Source organism: Mustela nigripes, chromosome 13 (genome assembly GCF_022355385.1).
Source record: "Mustela nigripes isolate SB6536 chromosome 13, MUSNIG.SB6536, whole genome shotgun sequence".
NCBI lineage: Eukaryota > Metazoa > Chordata > Mammalia > Carnivora > Mustelidae > Mustela > Mustela nigripes.
Genome location: NC_081569.1, coordinates 101,234,646 through 101,256,072, shown reverse-complemented (window position 1 = coordinate 101,256,072; position 21,427 = coordinate 101,234,646). Strand labels below are relative to the sequence as shown.

The following is a 21,427-nucleotide window of genomic DNA, read 5'->3' as shown; positions in this document are numbered from 1 at the left end:
TTGATCTTTGAGGGAGAGAAGAGGAAACCAGCTGAGGGTAAGAAGAGACATACTTTTCAGTGTTGAAGTGAGAGGGCAAAGATTCCTTTCAAAAACGAAGCAGAAGTTCAGGAACGGCATCAATATTATGGAAGCCTGTCTACTTTTGGTCAGAGTGGAAGGAGCAGCTCAATGCTGCTCCAGCCTCTGAGCAAAAGAAAGACACGCCTTGGTCTCTGTTCCTCAATCCTGGGAAACATTTGCTGTGGCCTCCAAGAAGGGCTCACCTTGATGGGGAGCCTGTGTGGGTCTCAGAAGGAATGGTTTGAGTAAAATACCAACTTAGACCATTCAATTACAAACACAGGAATTAAATTTCTCAATGTTTCCATGAGCTGTGACACTCCTAAGTGGTGTTCTACATGCAGCTTGTTCTGCGTCATTAAGTGGCGGCTGGGTTCCATGTGGAAAGCTGCCCTCCCCAAGCCTGCACAGTTCTTCAAGCACCACAGCTGAAGACTCATGCTTGGTAAGGAATGGTGATTAAAAGACTTCTATCTTTTAGAATTTGGGGGAATCCTGAAACTTTGCAAAGACAACGGGCCTCTGGCCTACCTGAGAAGAGGGGGCACAATCTGAGCCCATGAGGACCTGCCCATGCAGGATATAGGCTGGCATTTGAGAATAAAGAGAGTGAAGGGAATTTACTAACTCTTGGCCTTCAAGTTAGATGAATTCAAGACAGCATCTAGAAAGTCAACATTCAGAACATGGTGGCTTGTTCCCATGAGAGCCATGCTGAGAAGAGTCCCGGCCACACTCCCAGCCCATCACTCACACCCTTATGACCCTAGAAATGCTGGATTCACCACTTTTCTCACAAAGCTTTATCACAGGGTTCTTCATCTTAAAAAGGATCACACTTGTCAATAATTTTTCTAATCGCATTCTAAGAGAGGCAGAGAAGTTCAAAGGTTTACATTTCAAAACCAACTCGAAACCCTAAACTGGCTACTTCAGAACAGGCAATGCATTTCCTTCACTGTGAGTGAAAAACAGTTTACTTCAGTTTCATTGAAGACGCCCGAGAAAAGGCAACCAAGCCTATACTCCCAGTCCCTGGTTCCCTCCACTCTTAACTGCTAGGTTTCTATCAAGGTAACTGGAGCCACAGGTTTCTTTTGAATCTGTATGATGTCTGAATACAAATAATGCAACAGTTTCTATTACCTCCATATTTTGAGCACCACACCTCATAAGGCAACCCAGTCAACGTCCACTCCTGATGGTGAGGCTGAAGCTCGTGTCAAGAGAAACAGCCCCCGACCTCCACCCCTCTCCCGCTGACAGCTGTGATGAGAAAGTCATGGGGGCCTACCACTTTTAGGAGCCCGAATCTATGGGCCTTACTAGCTAGAAATCTGGAATGGAGTCTCCACATCAGCTTCCCCACAGGCAGTCAGAGTGCTAACCTGCGCAGGTGGGGAGAGAAGCTGGGGCTTAGGGAGACCAGCCAGGGAAGAACATGGCACACTGAGGTCTGGCTCAGCTCCTTGGAGTGTCCTCCTGGTTTCCAGACCCACCAGGCCCCACACTGGCCCAGGATCTGTTTCTTCTCTTTGCTATAGAGGACACCATGGGCTATCCAGCTGCCCCGGCAGGAACCTGGGCATCGTCCTAAATTCCTCCCGCTCCTGCGCGGTCTACTTTCAAGAGGACACATTCAATTCCGAGCTGTCTCAGTTCTCTCGCACAAAGACCATGCCCACACACTCCTTGGACTCCATTCTCACTGCTGCTTGCCTTGGTCCCATCTCTTTTTCCTCCTCCGTTACTAAACAGCCCCCACCTCTCAGCTGGTTTCCCAAATCAGAATCCCCTGCTCCTCCTCCCTTCCTATGTCCCCCTCCCCGTCTTCCACTAGGGTCCGATTTCTCAGGAGCAAAGGTAAGCAGGTCACTCTGCTACTAAATGCCCTTGACAGCTTCTGTGAATGCCAAACCTTTCGCAAAGCCTGGCTTTCCCCTCTCCAGACTCCTTCCCATGTCCTTTTGACCTTCAGGCTATAGGAGGTACTCGGTTGATCTGTCTCATCACCATGCTTTTCTTGCATCTTTTTCCCTGTGCACAGAATGCCCTTCCCTCACCTTATGTATTTGGCTAACATGTAACCAGGCTCCAAGACTCAGGTCCAGGCCTCTCCTCCTCAGGAACTTCCCTTGACGTCTCTTGACTTGGCATCAGAGCCCTCCTTGGTGCCTACCCTGACCCAGGGCAAGTCTCCACAACGCAGAGTACTAACCACTATACGATCACGGCCCAGGGCAAGTCTCCAAAGACAAGACAATTTCACAGCTGTGCACCTGCGTCCAGTCCGTGTTTGTTGCTCATGGGACGGGGACTCCCATGAGGCAGGTCCCATCTCTTTCTTCTCTGTGTCCCCAGTAAACTAGTCCAAGCCTCTCTCAGCAGGTGCTTAAAAGCCAACTGACTTGATAAGAACTCAAGTAAAACCCATGAACCAGTCTTTCTTCCCTTCTCTCTGCTTCCATAGAACACCGCCCCACCACCTGTTGACAGCCTTTTGAGAAGTCTTTGGATGTCATGTCTCTACATTATTTCTGAGCACATGATGCTGCTATGAGGGGTAGATGTGCTTCCCCAACCAACAGACTTCTGCTCGTCTAGGTTTCTCTTCCTTGCAGGACATTAGGGGAATGTCTTTTTTCTTCCTCTGGGCCACCTGAAGGCTTTGCATGAGAGAAGAGGCAAGAGAGCCGAGGGAAAGGAGGGTATTATGATTGAGAAGCAACCTGGAAATCATGAATCTTTCCCCTGGGATAAGTCATAGTGATGTTTCTGCCAACAACGAGGACAACTGAATTTAGAAACCCCGATCAGCATATCTGGGCCAACAATGTATAACCAGTAGCCTCCACGGGGCATGTTAAGGGGGAAACTCCTATTCCTGTTGTTTCCTACTTCTGTTCGTTATTTTCTCATCGAGTAGCTGATCCTGCTCCTGCTTCAGCCTGAGATTAGTCTGAGATCCCTACCCGGAGGGACAGCCAATCTGGGCTTTGGAGCTGACTTACATCTTCGGGATGGTATTTACTATAAAAGGAAAAACAAAGCAAAGCAGGCAGATGATGTTATTCCCGTGAGAGTGCAAGCTGGTCTACTTGGGAGAGAACTTTGCGACGATCCCTGGCAGGGTGCTGACCCCAAAACAAAAAGAGGGGCGAGATCAGATCGATCGATGTTCGTGAAAAATTAAAAAAAGAAGAATACTGGGCTGTGAGCTTTATTTCACACTCTTGACCCAAGAGGCCCATTCCTAAGGGACAATTCGTAGCCAGGCCTGGCCAGTTTGTCCAGATGAAAAGGAAGGAATGGATGAACACCGTGTTTCCACAAGGTATGCACAGCTGTTGGCAAGAAAGATGAATTCACACTAAATTAAGCTCAATTATGGCGACTTTTTATTCTTCCCCCAAGGTGCAGGGAGAGGGCTGACACGCATCCTCTGGAGATTTGGAACTCCTCCAAATTCAACTACAGATTCCTTGTTGTTTCTGTAAACCAGGCTTTTAAAAGAACTTTAGAAAAATAGCAATTTAAAAGCCAGGTGGACCAGAAAGTAGCCTAAAAGGGTTGATACTCCTGCCAAAAAACCTGGTTACATGGAAGAAGGGGACGTGGATCTGAGGGCAAGAGCTGGCTCTTTTTAGAAGCGCTTCATTTGATTTCATATTTCATTTCTCAGAAAGTATGAATTAATTTGGAAACTTAAACCTGTGTCTGCTCTCGGACTTGGGAACCAAATGAGAAACTCTTGAGCTGGGCCTGGTGAGGGCTGCCACCTGGGCACTGTCCTGGGAGGCCACCCTGTACAGGCTTCACTGACAGAGTTGCCGTCTCGAGAAGACATCTCCAGGCACCACTAGGGGGCTGCCTTCGGCCCCCCACATTCTGGGAGGCCGCTGTTTCAGGTGTGGACGTTTCTATGATTTGACCTATCAGCTGAACTACAGACACACTTTTCCCACAAATACAACTCTCCGTTGTTTCTGCTGCCTTCTTTCAAATATGTTTTGCCCTCTAATTTGCTACAGACTTTATATTTTGAATCCTGATCGAGTTCTTTGGGAAAAGGACAGTTTGCTAGGTCAGCAGAAGGTGGGTGTATATAGAGTCTTCTGTTTTACCTGGTCACCAAATCCCTTGGGCCTATAAAGAAAATCTTGGATGTAAGAGCTTATCTGTGTCACTTTCTGACTGAAGGATCTCTGAGGAGACAATTCTTATCAATTCTAAAGAAAAGAATAGAAGATGCTTACATAGGAGATATTCCCTGAACTTTGGAATATTTTAGCTTGTATTCTAAAACAGCAATAAGAAGTTTATTCGGGTTTTCTGTCATTATTCTTTTCTCACCTCAAAACAACAGCACATTATGAGCACACCTTTACCTACTTTGGGAGGATGTTGAAGGTATACATTAAAGCTGAAAAAAAGAACGAAAGAATAGATGTACAGAAGGAAGGAAGAAAGAAAAGTAAAAGGAAGAAAGGAAAGAAAGCAGACCTCTGATAACCAGACAGGACCAGCATTCCTCTCTGGGAGATGTCTGTAACCCAGAGAACAACCTTCTTGTAGGACCCTCCTTGCCCTTGAACACAAGGGCCAAGGCCTCCTTCCCATAGTCACCGATTAGAACCACACGTACACTTTCTTGGAAATGTGCTGCCCAAACACTCCACTAGGCCTAGGAAGAAGCTAGTCCAGAGGAACGACTGGCCCGGCCTCCTGGGGTCCCTCGGGTACTTGGGGGGGTCCCCATGACAGATGTCCTACAGGCTTACCTAAAACATGGCTGAGGCTCATTGGTTACCCATCACCTGGGGCTCAGCTGCTAGAGCACAGAACCATACAGCATGAACTCAGAAATGAGTTTTGCTAGGTCTCCAAAATTATGACACATTCCCTCGAAAACTGTGAAAGAGAAAGAGGACACACATCCCCTCCATGCCAAAATGAGCCATTGTTTGTGCTGTCTGTTAAACACCTTTAAAGACCCACTTGTATCAGCGGAAGAAAGCATCAAGACACATCCCACGCACTCTGGGCACTCACCATGGGATGGGGGTGGCATGGGAGCATACGGGCCTGCCGCTGAGGGAAAGGAATGTTCAAGGAAGACACCAGGGAAGGAACTTCCGGCAGCTTTGTTCCCCTAATGGACAGGCTCCCTGTGTCAGCCTGGTGGTCTCACACAACTGGCCCCTGGGTGGCCATGGATATCTCTCTGTGCCACGCTTCCATGGCGGGGAAGGGACTTGGTGGAGAGACTCCTACACCAACACAGCCTTCTCGAGGGAAAGGTTGGAGACAGCCAGTCCTCAGGACTCTGGATGCCAGCAAAGAGGGCCGCTCTCAGAGCCCCCCTGCAGTATTGTACTCCCAAAAGCAAGGCTAATTACTGTTTCTCCATCTAAATCTGTTATTCCTGGGTCTCTGACGAGCATCTTTCCCCGAGGACTTCCCAGACTTTGAACAACTTGGCGTCTAAAAATACAAAACGCATGTATCCTCTTTGAACCCGTCCAGGGTAATTTGGCAATCTCTGTCTCCTGATGAGTAGCTTAAGAGGAGGCTAGATTTACAGGGCAATGTACAAACATTTATTTATGCTGCACGAGAAGGCCTTTATCACTGTACGCGAAGCTGTTCTCAGGCTTAACACCCTGACATAGATTCTCAGTGGTACTGTGTTCACGTTCCTTAAACAGGTGCAGAGGAAAGGGTTTAAAAGTTTCTTTGCATATCAAAAGAAAAGGGAGAGAGAAAGGAAGCACGACTACCATTCTGCATTAGGAGAGACTTAAAAGAAAGAGCCTGTGGTTTGTGTTGCTGAATTATTGACAGTTCCCTGGCCACAGCCAATGAGGTAGAAGGCTGGAGGAGCTCAGCGCCTTTCCAAACAGGACAGGCTGAGCAATGTACGTGCACAGGAGATCCTACCGCCAGTAGCGGTGACTCATTTAATTGCCTGCAAGTCACTGCATTTAAAAAAAAAAAAAAAAAAAGAAGAGCGTTGACCTCTCCTGCTCTGGTTCCTGCATCCCAGGTTTTGGCAAGATACCCTGGAAGGGGAATCGGAGCCCTTTCCGCCAGGGTGGACCCTGGAGCTCTGCAAGGGCTGGGTCAAATGCACGAGTCTGGGGAGGGGGCTGGGCTCCTCTCTCGCTGACTACCTACCTCTCTTTTCACCCTTCTGACTCTAAATAAAGGGACAGATTCTGTTCCCAGTGGTTTCTCGTTCGTCACTCACCTTTCATACCACTACCTTCTTCTTGGAATGTGTTACGAGCAGTGTTCTGATCTTCTAAGTGTTCACTCCCACCACTTCCTGAAGAGGCTACACTGCTTTGTGGAGACAGGGGGGCATGATCGGATGGGAGGCACTGGGGTCCTCTAGCTCGTAAGTCCTCATGAGACATCCATCCGTGGCCTAGAGGCTGGTTTGGCACATTCATGGGTGGGGTAAGGGACACAGATCGTTTCAAAGGGCTGTGGTGTGCCTGGCCTGAGAGAACTGGAAAAAAAAAATAAAATGAAATAGGTTATTCCCCCCCCTTTAGCCTGGGCCACAGAGCACCCACAATACCTTTTAACCCTGAGAAATGACGCTAACTATCTGCGGTCCCCGCAGGCTGAATACAGGCCTGGCAGGGGCCTTCCCTTCAGGGGGTTCAAAGGGATGCATCTGCACCTCTTAGTGGGTTGGGTTTCCCCAAAGAGGCTAAACCTACAGGCCCCACCCATCTGGCCTTCACCTCTGTGGGTCCAGATCTGGTTTTCATTCTAACTCTAGAAATCAGGATCCGTGGCAGGAGGCCTATAAATCAGGTGAGGCTTGACAGCCTGGCAAAGTAGCCATGGGCCAAGAGTGAAGAGAACATGGGCTGGACATTCTCTCTCTCTCTTTTTTTTTTTGGGAAACACATAGAACCCGACATTACCCATGTCATTAGGGGTGGACTCCTTGAAGGGTAGGCAGGCTGGTCACCGTTTGGGATCTTGGCTGGGCTGGACGAGAAGGTGGACTAGGCCTGGCAGCCAGGAAGCAGGGGAGCCTCTCAGTTCTGGAGGGGTGTGGGTTCCTGGGGGGCCGCAGGGTGCACACAGACCTCAGGGTGTGTGAGGGACACGGGCAGCTGTGTGTGAAAGGGCCGATTCTTTCCCCAGCTTCACAGGTTAATGCCAAACTTCACACTGACAACACTGCCAGGTAACAAGGCCTTCATTCAGAAGCCGGTGGGGCGCTCGCAGTGAGCTGGGGACGGTTTCCACCCGCGGGATCAACGCTTCCCCCCCGGTGGGCCACATCTGCGCAGCCCCTGTTTTCCATGTCTCTCTCTTCCAGAAAAGGAGGAAAAAGCAACACAACTCCTGTAACTAGCCAAACTCAACTGAGGTCATTTGAGGGAGGGATTTCACCCAAATCAACGCCCGGGGAGCCGGCGTTACCCTCGGTTGGTTTTTCTGGGCGTTTAAGTAACTTTACAAAATAAGTCTATTCATAAGAGTCTCTGAGGCCCGCTTCCTGACAGGTCTGGGGTATTTTGACTGCAGCCACGCTCACATGGAATTGAGCCACATGCATTTTTAAACATTTTTCAGGGAAGCCATTAAGTTCCATCTCGGGCCTTATCCCCTACAGTGAGGTTTTGCTCTCCCAGGCCCGGACAAGCTCTTCCTGGCTGGTGTGAACCTGTGTTTTTTAGTAAGCAGAGCTGACACCACAGTGTAAGAAGCACCCACACCACAAAGACCTGGGCAGCAGACTACCTTGCCCCCACTTCAAAGAGAAAGGCCAGAGCCAAAAGGCTGGGTGCTTCCAGAAAGCATATTTGGGGGCAGTGGTGGTGTGGGGAGGTAGTTCATGGTCAGCTGGCTTCAACCAGGCCTTGAGAGCAATGGGGTCACATCTCTGTTGTCAATGTTTCCTTCCATGTGGCTTCACGTGGCCAGAAGGGAGACAACTTGTGCAAAAGAGGGACAGCCTGAAAGGCGAGAAGCTTCTTCATTAGCAGAACAGGGAGGCAAAAAGGGAGCTGCCCGAGTTTACCATTTGTAACCTGAGAGATTCCCACCTGAGGCAGATTCTATCAAAGGCAAGGAATTATCACTGGACTTTAAAAAAAAATGCAAAGGGAACTTTGTTTAAAAAAATTTTTTTGACCCTAACAATCTGAAACAGCTTGCCTTTCCACTAAATAGGCTAGGGAAGAAACTATTGAAAAAGGTTCCCTGGAAAACGCAATCCTACCTGGTTGGATCAGAATTACCAAGAGAAAAAGAAAAGAAAAAAAAAAGCAAAAAGGAAAAAAGTAAATAAAAAGGAAGCAGCAGCAAAAATGAAGAGAGAAGCCAATAGAAAAAAAAAAAAAAAAAAAAGCCAGACATCCAGAAAATCCATTTCATGCCTGTCTAAGTATTTATATAAAATTGGGCAGACTTGTTGAGGGCTCACTGAGTGCTGGAACAGTCCAGCTTAGACATCTTAGCTTTCTGATACCTTGGCAACTGTTTCAGACTATCTAACTGGCTGATGCTCCGACCAGGTGTGCCTCAAGTGGAAATGGGGGTTCCTCTTCACAGCCAGGATTAGAGGTAAACCCCACACCACAAAAACAGGCTAAAGGGAGACACCAGCTTTGAATTGGAAGAACCCTTAGGACCTAGTTTGGTTAGAGGCGACAAGTGAACATGTATGTAATCATGGGTGGGCACACCACTAAGAGAATCCCCTTCTTTGGGTGCTGACAGCGATACCCCAGATATGTAGGAGTTGAATTCCATTTCTGGATGGAATCCATTTGCATCTTTCCACCTAAATTTTTCTTAAATGCCACGCTACCTCCCCATCGATGGGCATCCTTGGGGAGGCGTGTTGATCGATATCTGAGGATTCTACCAGTTATTGAGAATGGAACAAGATCGTTACCTAACTTAGTGGGACTTATCGGGTTTTACTCATAGATAACTACACCCATGTCTTCATATATCTCTGAGTTTGACTGACATCACAGGGAACATGGCATCCATTTGGCCTCTGCCTCTAATAAAAAATCAATTATAGCCGAGGGAAAACCAGGGCCTTTCCCCAGTGACTTTCTACTGAAGGCCCACCCTGTCTGCATCATAAAGATTCCCGCAGCTGGCACCCAAACAGCAAGGTCTCCTTAGGAGTCAAACTCCTTTAGCAACCAAGCAAAATGCCTCACACACAGCTTCCGATTTACAGAGATGGCCATGTGTTTAGATCCAGGCATGGGACCCACCCCAGTAAGAGTGAAGTCATGCTGGGCAAATGCCGCATTTCTCCAAAGAAAACCAGGCCCAGAGGCAAGACCAGCTCGTCTTCCAGTGTGAAGGAGACAGAAGCAGGTGACAGGTGACCTGTCCAATGTGCCATTCTGGGGCAAAGACAATTCTTCAGGTAGAGATAGTAGGTAGAGGCTTGTACCACAAGGCCAATTTTAGGCTTCATGTTCGGCACAAAATGGCAGAGGCAATGATCAATGCCATGGGCAGCATGTAGGCCTCACCGCTGTGGCATGAATGAGGTGGCCAGGGGCACAGCGCTGATGGTCGTCCCCTCACTCCATTTTTTTTTTAACCAAAGAATTCTTCTGATGTGGTGATAGAGGAAAAATGGATATTCAAGCAAAAGTAAATACCTAAATAAAAAATTCCTTTTTCCTGTGAGTAGAGAGGCAGAGCAGTGAAAACAGTCTTCTGGTAGCTGTCCCAAAATGACTCTAGCTAGAGGCAGACCTTTAGAATGACAACAGTCAATGTTTCATTCAGACTTAAGCTGCCCCTGGGTATCCGAACCCTGAAGAATTAAGTACACCTTGGGGGAAAAAAAAAATCTCAATATAGATTAGAAATCAGCAGGTTCCGGCAGAATCGAAGTCCTGAATTTATATTGCATTCGTGACTTTAGAATAGTGGAAGTTGGAGGGACAGCGTGTTTCTGGATGGATTTATTATATTGAAAATCCTACTAAAAATTACTCGGGGAACAAAGGCTGCGCCTCTTTTGCCCTTAAAAAACTGAAGCTAAAACTTAATATAGTGTAGAGTATAAATTCAATATTGTTTATTGTTTTTAGAAGGAAATAGAGGTTCAATATTGCTTACGTCTTCTTACAGGAAATTTCAGGAATGTCCACATATTCACGTATGTACACATAGGTTGGCCAATAGAATATTGTGATTTAGGGGGCATTTATAAATCCAAGTGAACCAAAAATAAATAACAAATACTGAGTAAGTCTAGTTGAAATATGGGGGAAAAAACAGCTAAAAATAATCTTGTTATAGCCATGGAGCCGTGTGATACAGGTTGAGAGGGTCTTATAATCTGGCAATAAACTCTGCCATATCATTCTTGGACCTTATTTAAACTTATGATTTCTTTTTCATCTCAAAACATCTTTAAGGAGACTCCTGTCAACGCCTTTTTAGAGGAAAAGACCATACCTGACCCTGGGACCTATTCTTTTAAGTATTTTCTTAAAAACCTGGAAGTCAGATTTTTTAACCCCTTTCCTTTGACCAAACTTGACTTCAGCTCAATTTCAGCTCAAAATTCAGTGACAGGCTTTTGGGGACAGACTCTTTTAAGAAAATTAGGAATAACTGCTTTTTTTGCTTTCTAATGTGACAAATAATAGGGTTTGCAGAAAGAGGAAGTTTGGAGGTACTGGCCCACGAGCTCTTTGGTTCACCGTTAGGTTAAGCATTATACCTCACCGTGGAGCAGAGAAGAGATCCCCACAAGCAAACAGTACAGATAATTGGACTCCACTGTCAGCGAAACTTTATCCTCACAAACTTTAACGGACATCTTTCAAAGATACATTGCATACTTCCCTGTCCTCCTGAAGCTTATGCATTGAATGCAATTTCTGCTTTAAAAATTATTGTTAGGAGCCTAGATTCATAATGTTTCAGAGCTGGAAGCCCCCTGAAAGGTAATTCAAGAATTCCTAAGTCATGAGCTCTGGGCCCCTGGGGAATGAAATTCCCTTAAAATCCCTGTGTGCACCACACTTTGCTCATGAATGAAATACTGTGTTGCAAATAATCTTTATATATAGGCAAAGTATGAACATTAATAAAAGACAAATTAATTTACATGTTGCTGAGTTCATAGCTCTTTTGGTCCCTTTTTTCTATCAGCAGATTCAGGGTACAATTCTTGCTTTTTGGGGACCCCTATTTTTTTTATAACTTAACAACGGAGCCCCAAATTCAACAAATGGTAGAGATGACTGCTATTCTCTGCTTTGCTGACCGAGGTTTTCATGGGCAGTAAAGGCAGCCTTGGGCACTGTCGTGCTCAAAGTCCCTGGCATGTCTTTCATCGTCAGGATATTCCTTCCAGTCCTGTCCACCAGCACTCTGCGTTGCTACTACTATGTGTTTCCACCTCCTTATAGTCTTAACATTTCATTCTAGAGTTTATAATCTAGAAGCTGACTTCTTTTTGTATAAGGGCAGTAAGTGTTCCCATATTCCTAATCACGCCCTCTTTCCTCAAACCTAATAGCTTGATTTCTCAACCCAAACTTGAGTTCTGTCTCGTCACATCTCTAAGAGTTCAGATGGGATTGGAAATCTTAATCTTTTTTACTCCTCAGGCAGTCTCTCAATTTCTAATTCAACAAGCTGCCCTTCTCACAGGAAAACATGTACTTCCTCAAAATTTCCAAATTCTAGATGCTCATATGATAAAACTTGACAAAATTGCGAGTAAACTTGACAAAAATAACTCATTCTAATTTAGGGATTTGAAGAAGTAGAACGAGGAAACCAAACATCAGCACATGATTTTAAAATATTAACTTCAAAGTTTTTTCCTAAATTAAAACATCCTAGGCTATTCCCTACTCTCAGGATACACGCTGGGCATGTCAACACACTATGACAAAGCCTAGGAATATTCTACGTGTGAGCTGCTAATGGTGTAATTTTAACAGTGTCTATTAGACCTACTCCCCAAAGAAATTCAGAGTATCCACAGAACCTTTGCTGTATACAGCAATTTACTGTATACAGCAATCATACAATTCTTACATTTTGCTATAGGAGATGGTTTGATACTAGACTAGTTTAAAGGAGAAAAAACTCAACCCACTGCCAGCTACAAAATAGCTTCAATTATTGTTTCAAAGTTACTGGGGGAGCAATTCTGATCATTTCTTTAGATTTAAGGGCTGCTTCTCGGGCATTTTTCAGGTGCCATCCAAGAATTTCTTGAGAGTGCTTTCAGGGCATCTAAGGAACTGCTACTAAAGGCTTTCCGTTTTCAAAGAGTAGAGTTCTGTTAACATCACTTGTTTGAATGATTCCAGGCATTTGCTTAAGGGAAAAAAAAAAAAAAAAAAAAAGCCAGCATTTTCGAGGCTCAGTGGTGAAATGATACCAGAGCCTGGATTCCTCTTCTTTAGTTGGTTTTGTGGGGCCACAACCCGTAACCCGAGGCCCTGTAGTGGGAATCTTTGGGGAAGAGAAGATTAATAGTACTGCAAGAATACATTAAAAAACCAAACCAAACAAAAACAAAACCAGAGTGTTTGATCAGTGACAGCATGCAAAAGAAGACAAAATAACACCACTCACATTTACAGCCAAGTACAGATTGGTGTAAAAGGAGGGGGAAGGGGTTATTAATTACTCAGGTTAAAATTAACATGCTCTGCCATCATTGCTTCAGGGAACAAACTGAAAGCCCATCTAGAAGGTTTCATGCCTCAACTCTGCATGCTTGCTCTCTGCTTCTTGTTGAAAGGTTTGGAAAACCAGTGCTTACAACATCTGGACACCAGAAGATGATTCCCCCAAAACAGCTTCAGACTCCACCTCATTCTGGGGGAAGGGGAGAGAACAGGCTACAAAGCAAAGACGTGGTCGGTGGATAGGGTGTTCCCGACGAGCCCAAAGGGGAAGCCACACACTCTCAGGAAAGAGAAAATGTACACTTGCCTAAGCAACAAAACAAATGGAGAGTCTGAAAGAAGACAAAGTCGCAAAGAACATCGCGACGCGGTTGACAAATACACAGTGCCAAACCTCTTTTTCCCTATTAAATCTCATTTTCATACAGCATTGAAACAAAAGCATTCTGATGCAGGGAAAAGCACCTGGAGAGGCTTTTTCAATAACGCGAGTCCTTGTCTCTGATGTCAGCTCTTATTACTCTCCGGACGGCTCAGCCTTTGGGCAGAGGAAAGATGTATGTTTCTGCCTTCACGCTATCACTTAAACATTTGGGCTTTTAAGAAGTAAATTAGGATGTTTCTGGCAGACTTTTATTGCTGCATTAATCTCTGGTACATTTCATTTGTACTCTTTTGTCAGTTTCTATAATGGCAAAACTGGGTGTCATCCAGTAGAAAATCTATTTTAGATAACGGCTATTTGACTTTGTATTGTCATTATTTACGAAATAAGCTAGACAAGAAGCCAATATAGACATTTTATAGAAATTGGTTGAGTCTCACTCACAAGCTTAACTTCAAATCAAGCAGTCCTAAAAGGAAACTGCCCAAATCCTCTCATTCCATTCCATCAAAACCAATGACATCAACTATGGAAGTAATCTGACACCACGGAAGCAGATGTTGAAGCCAATTCAAGGGACGGCGGGATCAACCCAGCCACTTCTGAAGTTGGGTTAACTTCTACTTTCCTGCATTTTGTTTCGTTTCCTATCTATATTTATACCTACACGTGTTCAACCCTGAGGCTTATCCATGGAATTTCTACCCACATAGAGACTTGAAGAGATGAAATCCAGAAAAGAATTTAGACAGAGACACAGAATTGGAATCATTTTGTTGATGACACCAAGTAGAGTAAATAACTGAGTCAAGCCAGTGGCCAGGAGTGGATTTAAGAGGGCATGTCCTTTTTCATTTTCCACCGTATCCATAAAAATGCTCCAGTCATTGTGTTTCAGGAAGAAAGTGGAGACACTCAGAAAACTAGATGTTCGATGAAAAAACATCTCTCCTGTCCCTTTCTTAAAAGACAGCTGTCAAATTGTAACTGCTCACATGCCTACCCAGGAGGTCCTTCTTAGCTTTACAAAATGCAATATCCGTCCTCTGTTTAATGACGTTGGGGCTGCTCACTGAGCATGGGTACCAGAAAAGCAATCCTGATATGGAACTGCAAACAGCTGGAATTTCATGATTGAGCAACTCAGACCCTCTCAGAGCATCAGTGCTCCCAAGGCCACAGCACAGTCGCTGAACAAATAGTCAATGACTTCTACAACCTGACACTGCTAGCAAGGCTTCTCCAGAGGAGAAGCAGGTCAATCCCTTGAAATGGGCTCACAAAGGCTATTTAAAAACCTTGTCTATGAAGGCAAAGTCTGCTGCTGGAACTTCAAGGCTCCCAGATAAGAGTCCGGTATGGCTTGTAAATGTCATGGCTCTCATTAGGCAAGGACTGGAATCATTAGATGCCTAAGTCCTGCCTTCGGGGCTCAGCTCAACCCCAGCCCAATGCACTACCCGTGCCAGGATTTCTCTGGGCGTGAAACTCTGAACTTTGCCTTGATCAAGCAGAAATCCTTTTTCTTCTCTTTCTAGTGCTAGGAGAAGGGTGATAAATAATTAGGATGTATTATGTGGTCCTGACTAATTCTTAACTTAGTTACTTGATAGAAGAATGAGAACTGGAGTTTCTCAGCATTGTGACTCGCGGGGCAATTTACTGATTAGGGAACTGGTTCTTGTTTTCATTAAAGCATTCAATCTAAATGTCAAATGTAATAATGCACATAAATGACCATTCAAAAACCCCACAATTTGAGCTTACATGGCTAATTAGATGATTTTTTGTTGTTGTTAATTAAGAGAAATTGGATGGTTTAAGCTCTCCTGGCTTCTTAATTATGTTTGATTGAATTCACCATGTGATTCAAGACAAGCTATCGAGGCTTCACACATCCCAATTCCCACTTTGCTTCACCTTTGGTATCTCCTCAGATTCCGAACGGTCACAGCCAGCTCCGGTGGGTGTTGGAATATGGTGATATTGGTACTGTGTTTGTAAAATTGATTTACTGTGGCCTGTAATTACACATACAGATTTGAATTTTTGACTCGACACTGCATTTTTCACTTAAACCGTACTGTTCTTCTCTACCCCAGAGAAACAGCATTTACGTAATTGCTCTCAACTCATCTACTTGGGTATTATAAATCAGTCCTACAATAAAAGACTTCCAGAGACACTGCAGGCACGAGGTTGCTGGCATAATTCAGCCCCCGGACTGTTCTAGTTTAAGGACAGGAATTGAACAGCATTCATTTCTTATTGGAGATGAGATGGGAAGGGCTGTATGGAGACTTTGGATCCCGGGGGGGCAGAGAGAAAGAGGCCATAGGGCCATCAGGAGGGCTGGCCAGAACCCAGGCAGCCAGTTCAGATCCATAGGTCCCCTCCCTTTGCTCCTCGCCAACTGTCCCACATACTGTATAACGTTTGTGGGGTCCCCCTCACCTGTCCCACAAACTGTGTGATGTGTTGTCTGTTCTCCTATTCTGTGTCTTATCTGCCGTGGATCCTCCATATTCACAGATTCCATACTTGTGAATTCACTGATCTGCTAAGCTTTATTTGTAGGCCCCCAAATCAACTTGTCTCATTTTCATGGTCATTCGTGGACGTGCTCAGAGGGGCAACAAATCGGAGTCCCTCATGCACAGACTCCCAACTGAGGTTCTGCCTTCCTATGTTGGCTTTCATCCTGTAAGCAAGTGGCCTTTTCCAGGCCTGTGTAGGGTCATGGTTTTCTCACTTTGGTGTTTTTCTTTGGTGATTTTTCTATTTCTGATGGCCCCAAGTGTGGCAGAACTGAGGTGCTCCCTGGTGTTCCTAAGTGCAGGAAGGCTGCAATGTGCCTTACAGAGAGAATACATGTGCTAAATAAGCTTCACTGAAGCATGAGTTATAGTGCTGCTGGCCTTGAGTTCAAGGTTAATGCATCAGCGATACATAAGACACAAGATGTCTTTAAACACATATGAAACAAAGTTACGTACTGATCTGCAGATGAAAATGTGAGGCTTGCAGGAACGTCACCCTCTATCTCCCCTAGGAGCAGTGGTTCAGGATTTGCTAATTTAGTGTTCACAGTGGTTTTATAGAATCTAACTACTGCAAATACTAAGAACTCACTGTGTGCATATGTTGATACCAACTCTTCATCCAAATGCTGAATACAAACTCCACCTCCCATCCTGGGACATGTTGATCACATTTGCCACATTTTTTTTTTTTTTTTTTTTTTTGCCTTAGGCTAGTGGTTCTTCACCTTGGCTACACAGTCACCCTAGCTGGAGGCTTTAAAAAAAAAAAACCTGATGCCCGGGTCCCATTCCAGACCAAAGAAAGAGACAATCCCTGTAGTGGGTTGGAGTATTTGTACTTTTTAATGCATCTGAGGACCTGTAATAGCTAGCCAGGCTGAGAACTACTATCTTAGGCTATCTTTTGGCCTAAGAGTACCCCCAAAGTGGGTCTGCCATCCTGGACATTGCAAACTTCCCCAGGTTGGATGCCATTTCTGCCTGGTCTTAAAAAGATGCCCACAAACAATGGATATCTTGTTTCCTTTTCAAGTGGCTTTTAAAGGACAACATACAAATCTTTGCTTTTCCTACCAAACAAGTCTTGTTTGCTTTGGATTCACATGTAGAATTCTGTTTGGGCTCTTCAGCTCAGGATTTTATCACTCTCGTTCTGCCCTCCAAATAAAATAAATAATATTTTGCTTCCAGAATTCCAACCTGAAGGATACCTGAGGAGAAATTTCTGAAGACTCCTTAGACACATGTTTTTACTCCTGAACAAGAGTGCCTGCTTCTTGCTGTGGCCATTTTGCTCTTGCTGAGTAAGAAGAGAGGATCAGGGTCAGCGGGAGGCCCTCTCTGAACTCTCTAAGTCTGGAAATTTCTGCTGGTGAAAGCAGAAATGATTTACAAACAGCAAAAACTGTGTTCTGACCAGCACCGACACCACCTGGGAGCTCTTTCCTTTTTTTTTTTCCCTCGCAGAAAGGCTGGACTCTCTTGCCTTACCTCATACCTACAGAGAACCACGATCTGATTTAAGATGCCAAGGGATTTGTGTGCATATTTAAGGTTAAGATACACTGCCTATGTACCTAGCTCTGACCTGCTAGCTTGGCACCTGTTCTCTTGATGTTGGGACAGGCATCAACCACACAAAAAGCATCCTGCTAGAGTGAGAAAAATTTGGGGTTTGTGTAATAAGTCATATAACCTTTCTGTGCCTCAGTTTTCCCCAATATTAGATATCAAAGGATACAGTGTGGGATTGTTGGGAAAAGGCCATTTAATGTACATAAAAGGGTTTTGGGAAAAAAAGGGGGGTTGCAAAATGTAAAGTGCTACAGAAATACTAGTTATTAGTTGTCAGAGTAAGAAAACCTCAAATGGAAACCAACACTGCTAATGGAAAAATCAACTCAAATTGTTAGCCAATCTAATGACATTCATGGATCATTTTCAGCATATTATGGACAACATGAAAAATATCTCTGATTATTGATAGTGTTTCACAGATTTACAAGAGATAAATTTCCATCATGGTCTGTCATATCAAAAGGAGTATCTTCCTTGCTCTTTCAGAATTCTTACACTGACAAAATTTTCTCTGCCCTAATCAGAATCCTCTTCCTTTGATTCTGACTCAACTGGGTCTTTCCTTTCCTCTCACATGTTTTATTTTTTAAAGATATGTTTATTTTTGAGAGAGAGAGAGTGAGTGAGTGAGAGAACGCACAAGCTAGGGGAGGGGTAGAGAGAGAGACTCCCAAGCAGACTCCCCCATACCCGCCCCTCACTACTGAGAGGAGAGTCCAATGCAGAGCTTGAGTCCAATGACCCTGAGATCGTGACTTGAGCTGAAATCAAGAGTCAGACACCTAACTAACTGAGCCACCCAAGTGCTCCTCCCCTCACACATTTTAGCGTTCATGTTTCATTTCTATTTTCCGGAGGGTCAGGGCATGTGGCTCACCTTCTTTATCATTAGATTTCAGTACCCAGAACTCCTCATGAGACCCTCTCTTTCTTTGTCCTGATGTTGGTAAGCACCACTGATTGCCCAAAGTCTTATTGAAAATGCTAAGTACCGCCAGTATATTTAGAAATTCAAGCTATAAACCTATTATGTAGCTGGGTAACACTGAGTTCTTCATATGCAAAACAAGGGCGTGGACTAGATGACTTAATTAACTCAGTCATCAGATACGTGTTGAGTGCCTACCATGTTACATGCTCTAAAAGCTGAGGGCACAACATCGAAAAAGCCATTACAGCCCAGTGGATGCTCTTTCAGCCCCTCTCTGAGCCAACCTTCTGCAATGGTATTAGCATGTTGATGCAGTGCCGTTCTCATCTGGACAAGGTATTTTCCCCACATTATGTATTTCTGCATATTTTTAAAAAGTCTGCCTTGTAATACCAATAGCACAGCCAGCCAAGGGTGTCAGGGTAAAGGATCTGCCAGCTGCTCACTACAGGCAAGGTTCTGGAGACCGGAAGGCACTAAATTTTATCATCCTCCCCACTCCTGGCTCATCCCAACGCTCTCATTTTTCCCTGCACATTTTAGGATCTCACAAAAGGGTGACTGGATGAATGAATGCCCTATCCCCTAACTCTGCTTCTTTCTTACCTGCCCCAGGGTGGGGTTACTGTACTGTCATTTCCCCAAATGCAATCTAAAAGACCCATCCCTAAGAACCACCTTTCCTGGTCTTTCATTCTCTGAAGAAGAGACCACATGGCAGTGAGCATGGCACCAGCTACAATTTGCCAATGCCACTAAGTGTCAGCTACAGATTGACATTGTTTCATTTAGTACTCATTTAATGCCTTCTGAGGTAGGTTCTACCATTGCTCCTCCCTCCACCCTGCCCAACACAAATTTCACAGACAGCAAGCTGAGTTGCAAAGGGTAAGGGACTCATCAAAGATCAGATAGCTAGGAAGGGGCAAGAGCCAGGGTTCAAGACCAAGTTCCTCTGACTTGCGAGACTGCCTTCTTGTGACCAGCACTACACTGCTTCTTGCAGCAGAAAGAACTCGTGTGCTTAGACTTTCAGCCTTGACCCTGAACACTCAATATCCAAAATCTTGAGCAAGTCTATTGGCTCCTCAGGTCTCAGGAGCTCTTGTGGAACACAGTTCTAACGATGGTAATGCCTCTTCTACCGACTTCCCAGGGTTGCTGTGGGATCACATGCTCCCTGCTTCATCCCCATCCACCCATCCATCCATCCATTTGCTGAGCATGTGCCTTGTGGTCAGAGCATATGCTGGGCACTAGGAAGGACGATCAAGAAAGACCCACTAAGATGATAGGTGAAAAACTGCTTTTGAAATTTTTCAAAAAATTTTTTTGAATTTCTTTTAAATTTCCCTTCTTGGGAAGAGATGGTTCAGCTAATCTCCTCATTCAGCAAACACTTAGTGTATGCATAGGACACTGAACTAGTCACCAGGGCCCCAGATGCCAAGGAGAGAATAACAGAAGACAGGGCAGCCAGAAGCCATCGGTATCTTCTACTATGTATTAAGCCACCGCCCGCTATGGTGAGAAGCACATTGCAGCGAGGAGCTTAAGGCAGTGCTAATATTCTAAGTAACACCTTGCACGAAGGTGAAGAAGTGCTGAAAAAGTAAAAATTTTAGGTGATTTCAATTTCAATGAATTCACCACAGTATCTCAAGGACTAATGAGCCTTTTCCAGGAGGTGTAATAGGCCGGGCCCTCTATTTTGGAATGACAATAACAGGATATTTGTGAAAGTCAAAGCTCTTCTCTCTGGCTTCCGCAGTAAACGTGCATGTTGTTTTCTTGGCTGTAAGTTGGCTATTCCGTACAATCATTTAAAATTCGTGAATCTGAGATGCATGAAGATTCCCTATGACTGAATTAGAAATCACCTGTTCAACCACATGGAAAGCATCTCTTTTCCATTTGGGCTTTCCCCAAATGACTCACAAAGCTTATGGTTTGGGTCTTGTGTGGGTAGTCTGAGGGCAGAGTCAGGCAATCATCTGCATAAAAAAGCCAAACCAGGATCTTTTCATTTTAAAGTAAATGCTGGAAGAGCCCCAGACTTAAAAGAAACAACATGGCTTTTTTTTTTTTTTTTTTTTCCCCTTCAGAGAAGTAAGATAACCACATAATGTGTCCCTGAACAAAAAGCTATGCTTCAAAAATGATTCTCCATGAAATGAAGGAAGCCCAACGGGGGTGCCCGAGGGGGTGAGCTTTTCATTCCTGAGGCAAGCCCTCAGGAGAATTGGTCAAGAGCAACACCAACATTTTATTGAAAAGTAGATGTTGCTGTTGTTTGGGTGCCCAGTAGAGTTGGTCCTGATGGAATTTTAATGATGGTGCTACATTTCTTGGGCCCTTCCTCCAAAAATATTTTCAGAAGACTGGAAGGTATAATACTACAATTTGCTTCCCCCGTTTATTTACTCCCTAATTATCTTGGAATTCCAGAACTTTAAAGCAGAGAGGGAGTTGATAAATAGGATTTAGGAATCATCTATTCCACATCCGTCTCTCCCCTCACTGCCCCCCAACCCCTGCATTTTATCAGTTAAAGAATCAGAGGCTTAGAGAGATACAGCGACTGTCTAAGGCCACTCAACAAAGTTGATACTGAAGCTAAGATGAGAGCCTTGATGTTTTTGGTCTTCATCATTCATATTATATCGACAGTTATTAGTCTTCATATCAGTGATATTGATAAAGAGGAATAGAATAATAGAACTGTGATCTAAAACAGATAAGCCGTCATTTAACACCAGAGTAATACATTGCAGAACCCAGCTGTTGAGGACAATAGATTTGTACAACAGCGTGAACAGTGTAACCCACACACAGTGAAGACCTCTGAAAAATGATCATATGCCATCAGAGTTTTTCCAGAATGAGGGCTGTTGCATCTTCACAGATGTCGGCATTTTCTGGATCTGGGCATTTTGTGCACCTGTCCTCCTCCTATTTGCTGTCTACACTGTTTAGCCATCACCAATCCAGACATGCCACAGAACCCTCTCATATTTATCTCACTGCTCAGAGAGAGAGCCACCACTGATGTGAAATCAAGTATTGTTTATAGATTGGAAAAGGCAACACTTTCTTTAGTCAAAGTCTTCACCTGTAGAAGACTTCTTTCTCTACTATGATTAATCCTGCTCATCAGTTTGGGCTTTATTTCCTTAATTCCATGGTTTTAATTAGACAATACATTTATGGAGAGATTTGCAGCTAGGATGTCTATATGTAGACAGACCTAGAA

At 44.5% G+C, this 21,427-nt stretch overlaps 1 protein-coding gene across 3 annotated transcripts in view; it reads right to left on the bottom strand.

The window, feature by feature from the left end:
- Positions 1-21,427, bottom strand: part of SAMD4A (sterile alpha motif domain containing 4A) — a 207,686-nt gene that overhangs the window by 45,635 nt on the left and 140,624 nt on the right. For 2 of the 3 annotated variants that reach the window (XM_059373241.1, XM_059373243.1), the window contains one exon: positions 6,314-6,577. The exons of the other annotated variant lie outside the window; for it this stretch is intronic. In XM_059373241.1, coding sequence (XP_059229224.1) covers positions 6,314-6,577 — 264 coding nt within the window. The remainder of the gene's footprint in view (positions 1-6,313; positions 6,578-21,427) is intronic. 3 annotated transcript variants of the gene reach the window in all.